This window comes from Bubalus bubalis, chromosome X, assembly GCF_019923935.1.
Source record: "Bubalus bubalis isolate 160015118507 breed Murrah chromosome X, NDDB_SH_1, whole genome shotgun sequence".
NCBI lineage: Eukaryota > Metazoa > Chordata > Mammalia > Artiodactyla > Bovidae > Bubalus > Bubalus bubalis.
The window spans coordinates 14,553,305-14,574,266 of NC_059181.1; the positions used below are offsets into that span (position 1 = coordinate 14,553,305).

The 20,962-nt window shown below is 43.5% G+C and overlaps 1 protein-coding gene across 1 annotated transcript in view; it reads right to left on the minus strand.

The window, feature by feature from the left end:
* Nucleotides 1-20,962, minus strand: part of FRMPD4 (FERM and PDZ domain containing 4) — an 847,051-nt gene that overhangs the window by 86,325 nt on the left and 739,764 nt on the right. The window contains exons 7-8 of the mRNA XM_025277011.3: nucleotides 14,671-14,831; nucleotides 10,307-10,409 (exon numbers count right to left, since the gene is read on the minus strand). Coding sequence (XP_025132796.3) covers nucleotides 10,307-10,409; nucleotides 14,671-14,831 — 264 coding nt within the window. The remainder of the gene's footprint in view (nucleotides 1-10,306; nucleotides 10,410-14,670; nucleotides 14,832-20,962) is intronic.

The window sequence follows — 20,962 nt, forward strand, 5'->3', positions numbered from 1 at the left end:
TCTACCCACTGGAACCAATCATCTGCAGGAATTTGAAATTTGCACCCTCTTGAGGAAAATGTATGATGCATTGTCTATTGACCACAAGAAGCTCACGCTGGAAGCATTTCATAATAATCATCTCCAGTGGTCCTCAATGGGGTGGGCGCATTCCCAGTGATGGGGGGAGCACCACCAGGTTTTAGTGAATGAGGTCAGTTGTTAACTGTCCTTTCATTCAAAGACAGAGCTGTGCCATGAAACATGATCTCGGATGGAATACCTATGGCTCTCTATCCCCACGTTTTGATGGGTGAGGTCTCTCAAGCCTATAGGCTAATTCGGTCGGCACTCTTGTTTGTGTAAATAACGTTTTATTGGAACACAGCCATGTATGTTTGTTTACATATTAATTATGGTTGTTTATGTGCTAGATGGCAGAGTTGAGTTGTAGCAGAGACCATGGCCTGCAAAGCCTAAAATATCTACTGTCTGGTCCTTTGCATAAAAAGTTTGCTGACCCCTGGTTTAGGTTATTCATAACCTACTCTCAACCTCAGGAGGGCACACGCCAAATATCCCTCCATCTTTCCACACCCCATTCCCCCATTTGACAAAACACTCTTGTTCCAGCCGGAATACACAGCATACCTCATCCTACCACTGCCCACCTGTGTGGTCCCACAAGTCAAGTTCAACGCCAATCACTTCTGAGTTCTAGCACCTGCAGCATGAGCCTAGCTACCTTTGAAAACTCTGAGGTTTAGGGCTTTTAAATTACTCCCCCAAGATATGTTAAACCTGAAAGATGAGACTTCTACTCAGGGTCCTCTCTGGTTTTGGTTGACTTCTGGGTTTGTGCTCCAATCCCCAGAAGCAGCAATGATGGTATCTGACATACAGAGACGGAGAAGGCAATGGCACCCCACTCCAGTACTCTTGCCTGGAAAATCCCATGGACTGAGGAGCCTGGTAGGCTGCAGTCCATGGGGTCGCTAAGAGTCAGACACGACTCAGCGACTTCACTTTCACTTTTCACTTTCCTGCATTGGAGAAAGAAATGGCAACCCACTCCAGTGTTCTTGCCTGGAGAATCCCAGGGACAGGGGAGCCTGGTGGGCTGCCGTCTCTGGGGTCGCACAGAGTCGGACACGACTGAAGCGACTTAGCAACAGCAGACATACAGAGAACAGCAGGTGACAAGTGACAAAGTGCTCCCCTGTACATCACCTCCTTCGACCTTGAGGCAAAGCCTTCCAAGTGAAAATTCTAAGTGATGATGCTGATGGTAACCTGAACAAATACAAAAGGAACTCAAATTTATGAGGAGTGGGGTTTCTGATCTTACCCCACTAAGAGTTTTCAGTTCAGTTCAGTCGCACTGTCATGTCTGACTTTTTGCGACCCCATGGACTGCAGCATGCCAGACTTCCCTGTCCTTCATAACTCCCGGAGCTTACCAAAACTCATGTCCATTGAGTTGGAGATGCCATCCAACCATCTCATCCTCTGTCTTTCCCTTCTCTTCCTGCCTTCAGTCTTCCCCAGCATCAGGGCCTTTTCCAGTCGGTCAGTTCTTCGAATCAGGTGGCCAAAGTATTGGAGTTTCATCTTCAACATCAGTCCGTCCAATGAACACCCAGGACTGATGTCCTTTAGGATGAACTGGCTGGATCTCCTTGCAGTGCAAGGGACTCTCAAGAGTCTTCTCCAACACCACAGTTCAAAAGCATCAATTCTTCGGTGCTCAGCTTTCTTTATAGTCCAACTCTCACATTCATACATGACCACTGGAAAAACCTTGACTAGACAGACCTTTGTTGGCAAAGTAATGTCTCTGCTTTTTAATATGCTGTTTAGGTTGGTCATAACTTTCCTTCCAAGGAGCAAGCATGTTTTAATTTCATGGCTGCTTTTAACTTCACCATCTGCAGTGATTTTGGAGCCCAAGAAAATAAAGTCTCTCACTGTTTATATTGTTTCCCCATCTATTTGCCATGAAGTGATGGGGCCAGATGCCATGATCTTAGTTTTTTCAATGGTAAGTTTTAAGCCAGCTTTTTCACTCTCTTCTCTCACTTTCATCAAGAGGCTCTTCAGTTCCTCTTCTCTTTCTGCCATAAGGGTGGTGTCATCAGCATATTGGAGGTTATTTATATTTCTCCTGGGAATTTTGATTCCAGCTTGTGCTTTATCCAGCCTAGCATTTCACATGACATATTCTGCACATGAGTTAAATAAGCAGGGTGACAATATACAGCCTTGATGTACTCCTTTCCCAATTTGCAACCAGTCTGTTTTTCCATGTCCCGTTTTAACTGTTGCTTCTTGACCTGCATACAGGTTTCTCAGCAGGCAGGTAAGGTGGTGTCGTATTCCTATCTCATTAAGAATTTTCCAAAGTTTGTTGTGATCCACACAATCAAAGGCTTTAGCATAGTCAATGAAGCAGAAATAGATGTTTTTCTGGGACTCTATTGCTTTTTTGATGATCCAGCAGATGTTGGCAATTTGATCTCTGGTTCCTCTGCCTTTTCTAAATCTGGCTTTCAATGAATAGCGGGACAATATTTTGAAATATTCACTGATATTCACCTCCAAGCCCATTTCTTTACTCTGCACGGTCTGCTGTTTTGTTTTTCCTATGGTCAGCCAGACAACATGTAATCATGACTGCAGGACAACACAACATACCTAGATAAATACCTAAATTTCAGGAGCTAAGGGCTAGGAAGGATATTCTATAAATGAGAGTGAAGCTCCTTCCTCTCCAGAATGGGGACTAGCAAGAGGCTGGGAGAGATGGGGAGTGTCTTGGGGAAAGCAGAAGAGCACCAACTTGTGGGTGCCTGGGAAAGGACAGGTGTGCTTCCCCTCGTTTGAGAAGCTGATTCTCCGGGAAGAATCACTTGGGAACCACCACATAGCCTTGTGAAATTAAAGACTACAGTGACCTATGTCTTCTTTCCTAGCAAGAAGCTGGAAAGTGACAAGATCACAGAAGGAATTAGCCTTGGAATTATTCAGTGTCCCATTATGGCTCCGGAGGAGCAAGTGTACCCAAAATGATAGAGACATGGCTTTGGAAGGGTTGAAGATGGTGAACAAGGGATAACAAGTAGCTCCCTGCCTATGTGAGTGATCAAAAGTGGACCAGATGGGCACAAAGATGTCTCAGTGAATTCTAGTGAGATCGATGATGAGGCCAAAAACAGAAACACACTTCACCTTTCCAACGCCTTCTCCCATTGCACCAAGCCCTGTAAATGTAGACTCCACACCACAGCAAATGAGATGAATTGACCATGCCCTAGGATAAGGATTTGGAATAAAATTTAGATTATGACACATAACAGATAAATAACAATGCACATCTGAGGGTATGGCCTGAGATTTCTGCCAACCACAGCCTCCACTGTGTTGCCTGTAAAAACACAATCTGGCCTTGAACACCTGAGACCCTCTATTAAAATATCTAGGGAATTAGGTTTATAGCTTGATCCTGAGCATGTTCTGACCACAGGCTCACCAAGATAATTTTTTTTTCTTTTCAGCTACTTATACAAAGGGCATGGAAGAATTTATAAATTGCTAGTTCTAAAGGATTAATAGAACATGGCATAAGGCCAATAATTATCTTTTTCCATTTTTGTTCTTAATTCAAGTAAAGTACTTGTTCTTACAAGGTAAGACATTCAGTAGTCTCAAACATAGAAGATCACTAAAAACATGCCCGACCTTACATTTTTCTCTGCTTCTTCCATCTCCAACATTGCTTTTCCATACATGAGTTGCTGTTATAACCTTTATAAACTATGGACTCAAATCTCCTTTTCTACTTTATCCATATTAGAATGTTTCCCCACACTTTCCATCTTCTAGAATCCCATACTTCTTTCTCCCCAGGCACTATAATTTGTAATTGTCAGAAAATGTGTACACTGCAAGTGTGTATTAGGTGAGACCACCATCTGTAACCTCAGCATACTGAGGGGCTGTTCCTTTGTGTTTTCACTGAAAGCACTTGCTGGTTTTACTACAGGGAGGCTTTATTATGTCATACACCATCATGCATGTTTTATTTGCGAGATGCTCAGTAGATGTTCATTGCTTTGTTGTTTTACTACTCAGCACCAAGAGGCATCTAAGTCCAGCTGAAATTAGGAAGGTGACCTTCTGAATATATTCTTCTATAGACACAACACTCTTGGAACATGATCTGATGAGGAGGGACTGACAAAAAGACAGATATTATTGTTAGATGGGTCCCTTCTAATTGCTTCATTTCACTCTTATTAAGCTTACCAGGCTCCCACTGACCGCAGCGAGCAGGTACTCCTGAGCTCTTCCTACAAAAATCAAGACAAGCATTGGGCCAACTGGTGATAGGAGACAGGCTATTTTGTCTAACCTAAAATTGGAGTGGAGGTGTCGATGGGGTGAAGGCACTAAGATCCAGATTCTAGAGCCCTTTCCAGCTCTGTTGTTTGCTGGGTTCACTAAGAACCTAATACACTAGATAGCTGGCTTGGTCCCTTTGAACTACCAGGGCCCAGTCATTTGTACTAGCTTTCTACTACTCCCACTGCATATCCCCTTCGTGGCCCTGAGCAATTGTCCAGGTTAAGCAAGTGCTTCAACCTCTCTAAGCCTCAGTTTCCACTCTATAATGAGGGTACAATAAACACTATGTGCCCGCACGGCTGTTGTGAAGGCTACAAAGGAGGAGCGGGTTAAGAGCATTCACTTAGGAGCCGGACTTGGTTTTCCTCTACTGCTTACTAGCTGTGGGATCTTGAGCATATTTGTTAACTTCCCTGTATCTCAATTTCCCCATCTGTGCATCCTGTGCATGCTAAGTGGCTTCAGTTGTGTCTGACTCTTTGCGACCCCATGGACTTGTAGCACATCAGGCTCCTCTGTCCATGGGATTCTCTAGGCAAGAATACCAGAGGGGGTTGCCATGCCCTTCTCCAGGGGATCTTTCCGACTCAGTGATTCTTTACCAGCTGAGCCACCAGGGAAGCCCAATAATACTGGAGTTGGTAGCCTATCCCTTCTCCAGCAGATCTTCCCAACCCAGGAATCGAACTGGGGTCTCCTGCATTGCAGGCTGATTCTTTACCAGCTGAGATACTAGGAAAGCACTGATGAGGGAGGACAGAAGCAAATGTTGAGATTGTGATTCAGGACATTTATCTAGGCAATGGATATTTCCATGTCTGCCAGTTGAAAAGTGAGTGTCTCTCAGGAGGGTTTGGAGTTCCCAGAGACAAACGTAAGATCCATTTTACAACTCCCTCTCTGTGTATAAACCTGCCCATCCAGGCAGGACCAACAGCCACCCTCTACCACCATCACTACATTCCTGCGAATTCTCGTTCACCCCCATGGAACATTCTCACCCAATACCCAACACGATCCTCCCACTAAATAGAGTGCAATTACTTAGTAGTCTCCTCTGTGAGGGTAGGAATCCTGTATTTATACACTACCAGCATTCTACATGACATTTGCTATCCCCTTAATGCTCAATAATTGTGAGCCCTATAAATTAATTAAATAAATTAAAAAAATGAATCTAATTGGATTGGCTAGCCTTGGGGGAATGGAGCATGATTCCTAATGTCTATGAGCAATTATATGCCACAGTTTTTTACAAACTAAAAATTTGGAGACTGTTTTAAGTTAATTTGTCTAATTGTGAAAAGCCAAGGGAAACTACCCTTGGATACTTCTAAAGAGAAAAGATATGGTAATTTGCAAAGGGCATGAATTCTTCAAAGATTTCAGTCTTCCACCACTAGAAAGTATGAGTTAGAGTTAACAATTTAGAAAACTATGAAATGAACGGAATTCATCTAATTTCAGTTGCTGCAATTATAGTTCTTTTTGAGGATACATGAAAAAACCCAAATGTGGTTACTATAGCAGTAAATTGGTCTCCCAGAAACTCATTTTCTCAAGAAAAAAAAGTCTACAATAGAGCAGCCAAATGATAAGAAAAATAACCCACAAAGAAACACAAATATATCTAGAAACAAAAAATGATCTATGAGCAAAAGTGGCAAAAATGGGGGAAAAAAAAAGACCAAAATAAGACCATGTAGGCAAGTAAGTGGATGCCAATTTTTAAAGGGAGAATTTTACGTGTTATTAAAAAGATGAGGGTTTTCCCAGATTTCCTCAATGGGTAAGAAAATGAGATATTTTATCAAACAGAAAGGGAATTCATCTTGTATAAGATACAGACGTTAAAACATATATCGGCTGAGAAGCCCAATAAAAAAGAGACTCTTTTACAAGAGCTGAATTTTCAGTGCAGTATACATATGGCAGATAGAAGACTAAACTGGCAGAAAGACACATGAACATTTTCTAATGGATGAACTTTTTCATTAGTGAGAAATGCACTACTTGAAAATTCTGGTTTAATGAGTTTGAAGGTATCTGTTCCAATAACTACACAGCCAGCTGCATCTCACCTCTGTGAATTGCACTGCCACTGTACTTAAGATTTGTTTGATTAAAATAAAGTACCCTGTTACTTTTATAAAGGTACATTTACTGCCCTGAGATTAAAAGGGAGTAAGTTTTAGGATGATGTGCTCACCCTCTCAGTACATCCAGGCCTATGTGTGTGTGTGTTTTAATTTTTTAATGTGTTTTATTTATTTTTGGCTGTGCTGGGTCTTTGTTGCTGTGAGGGCTTTTCTCTAGTTTCAGCGAGCCAGGGCTACCCTCTAGTTGTGGTGCTCGGGCTTCTCATTGCGGTGGCCACTCCTGTTGCAGAGCACATTCACCTACTGAGGACTTCAGTGGTTGCAGCACCTGGGCTCAGTAGCTGTGGCGCACTGGCTTAGTTGCTCTGTGGCATGTGGGATCTTTCCAGACCAGGAATGCAACCTGTGTCTCCAGCATTGGCAGGTGGATTCTTTACCACTGAGCCACCAAGGAAGCCTCAGGCCTATGTGTTTTTATCACTAACAAAACCCCTTCAAATCTGACAATCCCCCCATGTGGCTAAGGTGGGGGCTTGTCTGTCTTGAGGGGTCCCAAATGAATAGATGTGATGTAAGCTCCCCGAAGGCTCACCTGTCCCTGTAGATCGGGTGCCTAGCTCTGTGGCCTGCATCTAGAGTAGGTGCTGTAAAAACGTATGATAAATTGGTGAAAAAAATGTATGTTTTCGTGAGGCATGGATTCATTTATCTCACATTGAATCTCACGGAATAGCTGTAGGAGGGCTTGAAGAAAACCATCTAAATCGTCGTTTTTTGCAAAGAGTGCTGTTCAGACCCACTCCCTTTCAACACATCGTTAGTGGGCACCTCCTGCGGGCCTGGCATTGGACCTTGCTGTGGGGACATGGCAGAGGACAACACAGACAAGGTTGCTTTTCATGGAACTCGGGATCCAGGTCACCTGATTTGACAACATCAAGCATCACTGCTGAATCAAACTGTGTCCCTGTCATCCATCACTGAGACAGCAGCCAAAGGATGCTCAGACTGCATTCTAAAGTCAATTGCAAACAAACGGGATTCGTCAGAACTTTCTAAAAGGAGGCAATTGACTTTAGAATGTAGTCAGAAGCGATGCCGCTTCTGTCCTTCTCCTTCTAGAAAGAGTGGGGGAGAACCAAGGAGCTGTGAGAAGGGCCATGAGGCTGTGAGAGTTCACGTCCCTCTGTCAGGGATGAAGTCAAGTGGACATCTTAAAATATAGCCAGTCTGCCTGGTGCCGTACCCAAGAGGTCTTGCAGGAAAGCTAGTGCCAAGACACTGCCCTCCTCTTCCGCCACCAAAGAACCCACAGGTGAGTCTCACAGAAGAGCCAGTATGGGCACTTCAGGAACACAATGGGGGTGACAGCCAATGCTAATCAGAGGAGAAGCCACAGTTCACCCCAAAAGGGCTCAAACTGTGACCTCAGCTCACCCTCGGCCACCTTAGGGATGTGGAAGGGGGCCGGGCTGAGATAATGGCAAGAGAGTTTTATGTACCTGCTTAAAAAGCATGAGTGCTTTCCACGTCAACCCGTTTCAAACACCATGCCCCATCATCAAGAATGTGGGAATCCTGCAGTAATCATAACCCCATCCTGAGTAAAATCCAATACATATATCATTTGGATTTTAATCTAAATTTGGCTTAACCAAAGAAAAGGTGATTGGTTACCTTAAAGTTTCCTAAAACAGGGGTCACACCTTTTCTGACAAGATCAGATAGTCAATATGAGACTTCCCTGTGGGCCCCAGGTTGCTCTGAAGGTACAGGGAGCAGACCTTCTTAGATCCTGCTCTATCTAAATGAATGGGTATGGCTGGTTTCCAAGAAAACGTTATTTATGGGCTCAGAAATTTGAATTTCAAATTATTTTTCTGTGGCACAAAATATTCTTTTATTTTTTGCCCAACTCTTTTAACATGGTGAAAACCATTCTTAGCTCCTGGCTGTCCAAAACAGGTGGCGGTTGGATTTGGATTGCAAGCTGTCGTCTGCTCTCCGCTCTTTTAATTGGTTCATCTATTCAACTACTCTTCACTGAGCTCCATTATATAAAAAGTGTGATACAGATTTTTGTTTACAGAGATGCCATTTTCTTTCACCATGCTTTAAACCAGAAGGGAAAAATCTTTTTCTGAAAAAAAGAAAAAATCTTTCTAAATGCCCTGAAAGGATGGCTAGAACATGATCACACGCTTAAGATGACTTTTTCTCCATCTCTGTCTTGCAGCAGGTGATTTAGTCACAGCAAACACAAACAGAGATATTTTATTTCTTCTGTCATCCTCTGAGCACAGAAATCAATAACACTGATCACAGGAGCATGTGTTTAGGGGACAACATGAAGACCGTGCAACCTGTCATCAGCCCCACCTCTCCAGGATGTGAGCCCACAGAAGGCTCAGAGCCTGCCGGCCCGAGGTGTGTCCCCCCGACACCTACATGCATTTCAAGAGAGACTGGTTTCTAAACGGTCACATTCCAGCTCCCCCCAAGGGCTCTACATGGCGGCAGCACTCCTGACCCCTGCGTTCCTGGTCCCCAGGAAGAATGGCTCCTGCCCTAGGGTGACTGACATGCACCTCAGTGCTTGCTCCCCGGGAGGAACTCAAGGGGATTTGGACACCCCACGAGCACAGGCACTTTGCCATCCAGTTGGGAAGGCTCCACTCTGAGGCCAGCACTAAAGTAGGGTGACCAGACCAACCACCTCAGAAGAAGGACCATCTCAGGATGTGGGCCCTTTGCTGCTAAAACTGGGAGGGTTGGTTACCCTAAAAATAAGTGTCTATTTCTGTTTCTCTGTCTTCTCACCACTGTCCCAGTTCCTCCCAGGATGTGTGACCAGACAGCACTTCGGGGTAAAGCAGAAACTGAACTAAGCTTGGGAAAGAAAGTTTCTCCAGAAAACCCTAGAAATACATTTTTGCCTTTCTCAAGGTACAGATGTACCTTTCTGTTATGAGAGAGCGTTAAGTGTTAGAAGATTCCTATCTCAGTTTATTTAAAGTGTCCTGAGAGCCTTCCGCTTCCATCTTGCTTCAGAAGATCGGTTTATAAAAGATGTCACACAAGCTCGTTAGTATCCCTTGATGCTGGGCAGTACGAGGGGGTCCATTCATCTAACAGATACAGCTTCATTTGGAAAACTTCGCAAGACCCCTTTGCCCTAGATTCACCGTGGAAGTAGAACTCTTGTGGGCTTCAAAGAAGACTGTTGACCCTATTTTAACATCACATAAAATACATTTTCTGACACCCCTTTACGAATATCACATAACATTATTTACATCTATGCTGAAACTAAACCAATAAACCAAGCACATTTTAAAAACTGTTCTACTTTTGACCTAATGATCCTGTTACCTTGGTTGATGATTTGAAAATTCAGTAATGAATCACAGTCAGGTATGAAAAATTAGTGAACTGCATGTTTCTGTATCCATGCGATTACGTTTAGAAAAGTATTCACCACTTAAAATGAACTCAACAACGGCATGTTGATCTCCTTGATTATGGAATATCAATGTGTTAGTTATTTTGAAAGGAAACAAAAATGCAACACTTGGTTAGAGCAGTGGTAATACGACTGTTTCATTCAGCGTCTGCAGTCTGAACGTTTGCAGAACAGACAAGTAGGTGTCTATTTACAGAGCCTGGTGATTTACATTAGAGGTCAGTGTCAACAGCACTTTCAAGGTGATTGGGTCTGCTTGTGTTTCTGCTCTGAAATGGCCCATGGGAAGCCCTTCCTCTGCAGAGTGAGGTCTCAGAATTGTGCAGCCTCCTGATGGAGCCCGAGTGAGCGAATCACTTACCTGACTAAGTCGATGACTCGCTCCCTTGGTGCGGCGCTGACTGCCTCATCGTTGATCATTACAATCTGATCTCCCGGGATCAGCTTGCCTTCAGATGGGCCACCTGGAGACAAAGGAAAGTAAAGAGCAGGTGAGAAGCCCAGTGGTCATCCGTCCATGTGTAGCCTCGGCTCCTAGTCATGACTTCTTGCGAGCAATGGATGTTATCAGCAAAAACAAACCCCACCCATACATGGGTGTTCACTTCAATATCCTTGCCAACATTAGACAGAACTGGGGAGGTGGGTGGGAGCTTTGGGGAAGCGCCCAAGGCCCAGGGTGCACCCGGGCTGATGAAATCAGAAGCTCTGGAGGTGGGATTCAGGAATCAACATGGCTCTTAAACTTTCCAGGCAAGGTGGAGACTGGTAATGCTTCCCGCACTTTAACAGGCATATGAATCACGTGGGAATGTGTTGCCCTGCAGACTGACTCTGTACGTGAGGAAGACAGCAGGGGGACAGATGGCCTGTCCCACAAGGTCCTGGTGGCTGCTGAGGCTGCAGGCCAGCTGCCCACACTCTGAGTGTCAGGGCCCTTAGAAGAAGGTGTTTCCCTGACAGGTAGCTGGTCAGCAGGGCTGATGCCTGGCAGCCGAAGTTTCGACCACCTGAGCACACCTGGATTTGAACACAGCTACATTTGCTTCTTCTGTACAACAGGGAGACGGCACACTGTGGGGGCCTGGAAGACAGCTGAACACGAGGGTGCCAGGAAGGACCTGCGGGATTCGACTTTGTGTTATGCGTTTTGGGGAAGAGGGTTCAAGGAAGCAGGGCTTTGCTCTCAGCAACTGGGGGGAATTCTATTATGAGCATTTAATACGTATTGCCTGACAGGTGGGAGGAAGGAAGCTGGCTTTGGTAAGAAGCCGTGGTCTACCATGACTGCTGGGAGATGAGGGCATTGGGTTGTTTCTATGGTTTGGACTGTGTCGGGATGTTTGTGGTGGGGCTCACATGTGATTGCAGAGGATTTGTCATCCATCACAGCCTCTTTCAATTGTTTTTCCAAGGAGCAAGTAGAGAACAAATATTTGTTGAGCATTTATTGTGTACCAGGCAACAGGCTAAGTGCTTTAACTAGTAACCTCACTGAATGCTATAATCCCTTCCATATAATGACATGACTGAGGTTTACACAAGGGAAAAGAATTGCCTGGAAGGGTTGGACTGGGTCTCAGCTTAGGTCTGTGAATGCTTCCATGTTCAAGGTGGCCAGCATCTCTTTTGAACTTCCTCCTCTAACTCAAAACCTGGTCACTGACAGGTCTCTTGACACATAAACTGAAAGACATAGCTGCATGAAGCACACATTTGTACTAAACAAAACCTGAAAACAAATACTTTGATAATATGAATTGCTTTCACATGTCTAATGGAATTATCCCCTAAATACTGATCTGGTGCTATATGGTACTGGAATTTTAATTTTTTTTCCAGAGGTCTATCTGGGTAATAGGTACAACTGAAAGGTTATTTTTCAAACATTGTCAATTCATGTAGTGATTGAAATGGACACAACACTCAGAACATGGAACTCAAAGTAATTCAGCTGTTGTCTACCCACCAGACATTTGGCATACATGTCTCTCAATCTGGAAGAGACATTTGTCTCCTTTCTGCGGAGTGAGATAGAAGGGAGAACCTTTATGTGGCCCTGTATCAGTGATAGAAAATACTCATTTCCAGATGTGGGAACTGAGATTCAGTGTTTGCACACAAAAGGAATTCTGAAAGTCACTTGAGGGACTTTTAATGATGACTGGATTACATATGAGCAAGTCACTCAAATTCAAAGAAATGGTTAGAAGTCAAATGCTGTTCAAACACAGAAAAATCTCCAAAGTAAATGTTTGCAGAACGGATGTTAACTAATCTGATGAGAAAACCATATGCAGATGAACAAGACTTAGTCTTACATTTGACCTATGTTTTTTGATCACATGGAAATACTCTTTCTTAAGCAAGAATTATAGGAGGAAGCAATATACAGTGCCTTCCGGAACATGAAGTGGGGGAATACTTCAGAGGACTCTCATGCCCTTTACTCTGAAGGCTGGCTGGTCTACTATAGAATAATCTGATCTTACCATTGGAATCACTTAACTTCAATAGAGTTATTTTATGAGAGATACAATTTGTATGACTGCATTTTAATTCTTAAAAATGACTGGAAACAGTGCTCTTTGACTTTAGTTTTCGCTTTTTCTATTCTTCTCAAAATTGTCTTAAAGTAGGTAAGAGTGTAGGAAAGTTGAGGGCAAGGAAGGGAAGAGGCTAAAGGAACAGTAAGTCAATACAAGAAAATGAAAAACCAAACCCGAATCTCCAGTTAGCACTGAGGAGGACATATACATTGGAGAATTCCACAGAGATGTTAAAGTGTCCCACTATTACAAAACTGCATAGCCAATGGGACCCTGTTGAGGAAAAAATGTGTGTGCACACACATACATACATATAGTATTATGTATATGTTTATATATGAATGATACATAATACATGCAAATGTATAAACAGAATGGTCTTACTATATGTATGCTCTCCATGTATATGTTAATAATGGTTAACACTCAGTAGTTGGAACTCAGGTGATTTTTTAAAAACCTTTATCCTCTTACTACCTACATTTTTTTTAAGAAGAGTATATGGATTATTTCATTATTATAAAATACAAAAAAATCTCTTTTATTTTGAGAATAAAATTCTCAAGTGCATCGAGTTCAACAACTATAATCTATAGCTAATAAAATAAAAAGCTCAGCAGACAAAGTATGAAGCTGTGTGATGAAGCAGTGGTAGGAGTGAACAGGAAACTTACTCTTCTCTGCACAAGTCTAAAGAGGTTGATTGTATCTGCAGTCCTTGCCCTGGGCCATATTGTGTCAAAATGAGGAAAAATGAAATCCACTTTAATGATCTATACTAGCCCACTAGTTGGCTTTCATTCCCCCTAACTGACAGACTCAACTGGCCGAATATTTTAGAGTTTAACATTAACAGATATTAATCTGGCATCCTTCCAATACATTTCGTTCCCTCCCTATGGTCCTCCTTATCCAAAGGATGTAGAGAAGTTACATCACCCTGAAATGGAGGGGAGTTAACACAGAAGCTAAAAACAACCTAATAAGAGCAGAGGCAGGATTCAAGTCCATCAAACCCAGGCAGTCTGATGCCAGAGTCTGCACTCTTGACTACAGAATTTTCCTTTTGAACTCTGTTACTGATTTGAAAAATACTGGAGAAAAACAGCATAGAGGATACTTTCCTTTTGTCTGAAAATAAATCCAGTACAAGTTCATTAAAATAAGTATATAAATACACATAATTAATAAATAATAGAAAGAGCATGGTTTCTGGCAAAGGCAGCCCACATCAGGCAATGATACTACAGTCCATTATATTCAACTGTGTTGACAGTGGGACATCTCTACACTGAGAATGACTGAGACCAAGTACATTCATTATCTGATCCTATGAGAGAATTTAAGAGATTTGCCACACACTGTATCAGTTAGCATTTACAGCATAACAAGACATCCCCAAACTCAGTAGGGTTTCCTTTCATGCATATGGGTCTTTAGAATGATTGTGGATTGGCTGATCAAGGGCAAAGTTAGCTGGGCAGTTGTGCTGTACACTGAAGGTAGTCTGTAACAGCTCTCAGCTGCAGGCTGGTTGCCTTACAGGTTCATTTAGGAGATCAGGATGAAGGGGTAGCAGCCACTTCAGGGAAACTCTTCTTACGTCTATGGCAGAAACCCAAGAAACAAGCTCAACTAGGCAAGCACATTTCAAGCCTTTGCTTATGTCATCTTTATGTCATCATCTAATATGACACTGGCCAAAGTCAATCATCTGGTTCAACCCAACAGCTATGGGGTAGCGAAATATCTTCTGCCTCTAGTGGAAAGAGAGAGGAGTACATTTTTGCAAAAGAAGGCAACCACTCCCAAAGACCTAAATCCTAGAGAAACTTAACGACGATTTTGTGGTAAGGAGTTTGTCCGGAGCTGACTGAAAACAGCACAATGCCTGCTTCTTAATACATGCATTCATACATTAAGAAGTGGGTCATCTCCATGGTAACAAATGATGGATGGGTGTTTTGCTAAGTCTGGCAATATGATGGATTTGGAAGTTTAAAAGCTTGTTTGCAGAGCCATTTTTGTACCTCTGCTGGTCTGGCTTTATCCAGGTGCTGGGAAAACTTAACTAGACTTCACAGACTGAGACGGGACAGTATGAAACTTATGAAATGGAACAGTGGTCGTGCTGGCAAAAGGTCCTGGAGACCAAGCAGCGGGGTTGGGTGCTTACCTGGTGTTACTGAGCGGACGACCACGGGCTTCTCACTCCCTGCCACGAAACCAAACCCCAGCACAGGGTCCCGCCTCATCTCCACCCTCCGTGGGGCTGGAGGGATGATTGGGCAGCTCTCCAGCCGAGGGTCATCAAATGGGATTGCTTGCGTCATGTGACTGTGGGCAAAGCACACACAAGAGAGAAGAGGCATCAGTGTATGAGTTTCAGGTCACAGCACCTTCTCTAGCTGCAAAACCGTCTATTCTCTGTTGGGGAGAGAGCACGGAAGACGTGGGGAGATGCACTGCCACGCTTCTTCCTTGAGCACCCCAGGCCCACATCTGCTTCAGGCCTTTGTACTGGCTATTTCTCACCCTGAAATCCTTGTCCTTCAGATATGTGTGTGGCCCAGTCTCATCTCTCTCAAGTCTGTGCCTAAATGTGGAGCTTAAAGAGGACTATCCTGGTTACACACGCACACTTAAAATCGCAACCCTGTCTCCCCCCTTTCCCTCTTCTATTTTTTTTTCTGTTGTTGTTTCAAACACTAATCACTTGCTAACATGTTATGGAACCTACTTAATCATTCTGTTCTCCACACCAGAATGTAAGCCTCATGAAGCCAAGGGATTTTGTTTCATTCTCTGATTTATCCCAGATGCCTAGAATAATGCCTGACACATAGTGGACTCTCAATAAATAATTGAATTACCGAGTAGAGAAAAAGACAACTCTTTATCAAATTATAGCTGATCTGCTGAGAAAGAATCTCAGAATATTCTGGACCTTTAGTGGGTAACACGTATGGCTTCTGACTCCAGTGAAATTGAAGTGATGGGGATCATTTGGGTGGCAATGGGTTATCCTGGTGTCAAATACAGTCCCCCTTTTCAAAGTTGAGGAATTAACTCTTGGTGTTTCTATTCCAGAAAAACATTTAAATTATTTAAATGCTTTTGTTAACACCTAAACTTTGGAAGGCTTATCGATAATCTAAACTTGAAATCTGTACAGCCTTCAAAAATTTTCAAAGTGCTTCCATAAACAGCTCATTTGATCCACAAAACAATCTTAAGCATGAAAGAGCAGAACAGGTATTACTATCTGCATTGTGCAGGGAGGAAACTGAGAATGCTGGCTTATTGTCATTCAGGGCCCATGTGCCAGAGAGTCAGGTCGAAAATCAGCTCCTGTAAGTCTTCACTCATGCACATCATCCAAGGCAGACTTCATTGGAGAAGAGTTATTAGTGTGAACACTAGAAATCTCCTTAAATATGTAAGCCAAGATTATTTCAGTGACACAGACTTAATTCAATTTTTCTCTCTCTAATCTTCTTCAATAAGGAAAAGAAGATCATTTTAAAATACCTTGAAAAGATGCTACTCTACACACCATCTGGACAATGTATTGTTTAAATGTAATCAAGAAGGAAAGAGAAGGAGGAACCCTGTGGTCCTTCAGTGTAATTCATAAGAGTTGAGAAAAATCAATGAAAACCCTCTTTTTGGCATATATCACTGGCTAGGAAAAGAGAAGTTTAAAATCCCTTTGAAACAGAAAGGAAGGAAATGTCTTTTCAATCCAGCAGTTGGTGATCTGGAACACCAGCAAAAAGAGAAGTCGCAAACTAACCCTTTGCAGGTCATGTGCTGACACTCATCTGTTACCTCCTTTCATCTTCACAAAGCCCACTGATAGAAGGAGTTGGACCCCACCACCTCCTCTTTGTAAATACCCAAAGAGGAAGAAGAACTGGGCCAGGATCACACTCTTCTCAGGTGTAAAGCCAGGTGCTATTCACATCACGTCTTCTGATTCTAAGTGTCATGTGCTTGACCAGCTACATCATTGGCAAGGACAGTGCAGAAGGAGAACGCGGGGCCCTCCTTCCACCAGGACTGAGAACTTCAGGACAGTAGAAGGTGAAACTCGGTCCAGGGTCCAGTGTGACTGCAGCATCACATGCCCATGAGTTTGGCCTTGGTAGGGTGCTATCTCCAATGTCTCACTGGAGTGGTGGCCTCCACAGCAGTACCTGAGGCAGATGGTCCCTTGCCTTCCTGGTGCTGGCCCCGCACTCCACTGAGGCAGGGGCTGCTTCCCTGCACCCCACGGCTCACGGCCATGCCTAGCCACCAGGCTGGCCCGCTCTGGGGGCACCCGCTGACAGTAATCCTGGTTGATGGGCTCGTCTACCACTCTCTATCTGGTTACCCTGGTCTCCGCTGCCTGCAGGCCCTCCTCCATGGAGGGCTGGAGGTGGACATTGCTGGAGCACCTGAGTATTTCTTCAGACCCAGTCCCTTGCTGGACTTACACCTTTGTGCTCAGGATGTAGTGGCAGCAAGGCAGCCACCAGCTACAGCAGCCTCCTGCAGCCATTGGCTGGAGCCACAGTGGGCCCCTGGCTAAGCAAGAGTCCATGGGTGAGCAAAAGGTCAACCAGTGACTACTAGTGGCCCCGCTCAGCTATTGGTCGGTTCCACAGTAAGCTCCTCCCCCAACTGAGGGAATAATCGTAACTGTCAGTCAGGGAACTTTAGTGGTTCTGCTCAGCTATCAGTCGGTTCCACAGTAAGCACCTCTCCCCAGTGAGGGAACAGTGGTAACTGTCAAGCAGGGAGCTTTAGTGGCCCGGCTCAGCCATTGGTCGGTGCCACAGTGGGCCCCACTCCCTCCTTCTGACATAAAAGGAACCTGAATTATGACTGAGGGAAGGTGGTTTTTTGAGGTGCTCATATGCCATCTTCTCAGTCTGTCAGCTTTCAGATTAAAGTTATTCCTTGCTCCAATAACTCGTCTCCCAGGCCGGAAACAGGCGTGGCTGTTTGAGCCTGTGGGTGAGTGGGGTTACCTGGGGGTCACGGACACTGTGCTGTTCTCTTGTGTCCTCTGTAAGAGGGCTCCATCTCAGAGTGTAACAAGAGAGAAGAACAAACCCGACTCCATATTGGATCTGTATCTTTAGCTCTAACCCTTGTGCTCTGTTGTCTCTGCTTAGTTAAGCGGCCTCTGCACCTTTGTAAAAGAACATTGCCTTGTTCAAGGTTTATAGGAACATTGTAACCAGACCTATGTAAGAAGAAAGAATACTGACACCAAGAAGTTTGTAACAACCAGCCACACCCCTATTCCCTTTAGTATAAAAGAATTCTAACTCAGGTAATATGGGACTTCTGGACACTAGTTCACCATCTTCTTGGTTTGCTAGCTTTTTCAATGAAGCTGCTATTCCTTGTCCCCAAAACTTGTCCCTTGATTTGCTGGCCTGTTGTGTGGCGATCGATTTGAGCTTGGGTTCAGTAACATGAGTGTGCTGTACTGTAGCTACATTTTGAAATGCATCTCTCCTTTTATCCCCAGAGGGAAGAAAGGAAAAAATGGAGAGGAAACACACATTCTTTGGCCCTGAGCTCCGAGTTTGCAACAGAATCCACAGAAGACATATTCTAAATGATGAAGAGATCACAGAGGTGACGTAGCTTTCTAATAGTCATAGAAGTTATGTTACAGAGAACCAAATTCTGGCTGGCATAACTCAGTTCCAAGTGTAGAGTGGGACTAGGGAAGATGAGTCCCCATGTTACTGCCAGTACTGTGAGAAGCTTCCAGCAGTGGTGCCCAAACTTTACTGCATATTAGAATCATCTGGAGAACATTAAAAATCCCTAATGCCCAGGTTTCACCCCAGACTAACTATATGAGAATATCTAAGGGTGAAAGCCAGGATCACTTTTCAAAAAAGATTTCCCAGGGGATTCCAAAGTGTAGCAATGTTTAGGGATCATTCATCTGTGCAGTGGAGAAGGCAATGGCACCCCACTCCAGCACTCTTGCCTGGAAAATCCCATTGACAGAGGAGCCTGGTGGGCTGCAGTCCATGGGGTCGCTGAGGGTTGGACATGACTGAGCGACTTCACTTTCACTTTTCACTTTCATGCATTGGAGAAGGAAATGGCAACCCACTCCGGTGTTCTTGCCTTGAGAATCCCAGGGACAGGGGAGCCTGGTGGGCTGCCGTCTATGGGGTCGCACAGAGTCAGACACGACTGAAGCGACTTAGCAGCAGCAGCAGCATCTGTGCAGGGAAGGGTATGTTCTAGTACCTTCTAGATAACAGGAAAAGGGACCACAACTAATGTCCCTAGCAACCTCCCATAGCATCCACTGCAAATGTAAGTTAAAATATTTACAGCATCTCTAGAAAGATCATCTTCTTTCCACTTACATGATTAAGTAAGTCTCCAATTTTTAATTCATCATTCACTTAATAAGTACTACAATATTATTTTATTAATATCTGACATTTATTAAACATTAATTTCATGCTAAGCCTTTTTTCAAGATGCTTTCCATATGTTAGCTCATTTAATTCTCCAAAACAACTCTAAAATGCCTTCATTTATTCATTTCGTTAACAAATGTTTATTGTACGCCCACTGGCTTCTCAGTTCTGGGGACACAACAGGAATGAAAGCAGAATGAAAAATATGTTCACTCTAGTGGGCAGAGACAGGGAATAAACTAATGGATAAGACATATGGCTTATCAGGTCATTATAAGCACTAAAGAGAAAAATAATGCAGGGAGGAAGGCTACAGAGTTGGTGGGTGAGGGTATTGCCAAGTAATACTAGGCATCAGAAAATGATTGGAGGAGGTACATTTCAGCAGTGCAAAGGTCCTAAGGAGAAGTGAGAGTAGCCAGTGGTAGGGGGGAGGTGGAGGCAGTGAGGGGAGTGGTAAAGAACTGATGAGTGGTCGAAGATGACACAGATTCTAAGAAGAACTCTCTCTGTTTTTCGTTCTGAGTAAAAGAGGAAGCAGTTGGAAGTTCTGAATGGAGATGATGCGCCAAATACCATACTGAGAACAGACTGGAGGGCACCCCGATGAGCAGGGAGGGCATTTCAGGTCCCACTGCATCAGTCCTGACAAATCATCACGGTGCCCTGGAACAAGATGGGGGCAGATATGGCAAGATACCCTTGGACTTTTAACATATTTGGAAGTCACTTTGACAGAGGAGGGTTGGGCTCCTACTTTGGAGCATTCTTCCTGCACACACAGGAGGGTCCCAGTGAGGATGGACCTATGAGCCTGTTATCTAATGCAGGTCCCGAGTCCTGATGTACCCAAACTGCAGGAGACATTTACTCTTTAAGGAGCTACATGAAACACACAAATGCTCAGGTATAGGGCCAACAGGGGAACTGGTATGCTAGTCTGGGAATGAGACTCTGGAACCAGACTCTCTGAGTTCAAATCCTGGCCCTACCATTATCTAGCAGTGTCATGCAGACAAATAACTTCATCATCCTGTACCTCAGTTTCCTTCTCCAGGATAATAAAGGATAAGAAAGGTGATCATAAAGGAAACAATCTCGTCAGATCACTGTGAAAATTAAGTGAATGAACAAATGTCAAGCACTTTGCAAACTCTCTCACATGTGGGAAGCACTCAAAAAGCATCCACTGTTATTTTCATCTCTTGAGTGCAATGAACAGAAAGGCATAGATTTCAGACATTATGAACTCATTCAATCTTAAAATATGAAAACAAACTCAATGTTTCAATTGCCTATAGCCCAATGCTCAGTGAGATGCCTCACAAACCCTAAGCTCTGAGGCCTTCAATTTGAAGAATCGTATCAAATGCAATGACAGTAAACACAAATATACATTGACATGCATGAAGTAAAACAGTATCAGAATACAGAAGAAGAAAATCTAGGCTCCTCTAGCAACTGAATCAAGATTAGTAAGTTTTCCTCTTCTGTGTTTCAAAGACTGTTAAGTGATCTTGGAGTGAATGAGTGAGACTTAGGAGCAGGCCCTTTCATCCCACAGAAGATCTGCCCTCAGTCCCTAATACTTCCCCACCCCAATAAAGTTTGAAACTTACAAGCAGGTGTGTATTTTGTGATTGCTGCCTGTTCTAGTATTTTCTCTTTTGTTTATTATTATTTTTAATTCTATTTGTTTTGCTTGAACTTAGTGGATAACGTTCCACTGTTATTATCATTTTCTTGCTAAATAAGTTATATTTTCAGAATACATTATCTATAAATAATCAACCCCTGTCTCTTTGCCAGTAAGAATGGATTCACACTAAAATGTTCCCCCGTGAAACATCATTTTGCCCTTTGTGTTATGCAAGTATATTTTGGCTCTCTCCCTGCAATAGTTTTTATAAAGATGCTTGAGTTCTTTTATAATGAGCTGAAAAAGCAACATCTTTTTACCTGCTGAACATGCTTCAGTGAATTCTGATGCTGAGCCTTGAGGAATACAAATGATGAGCT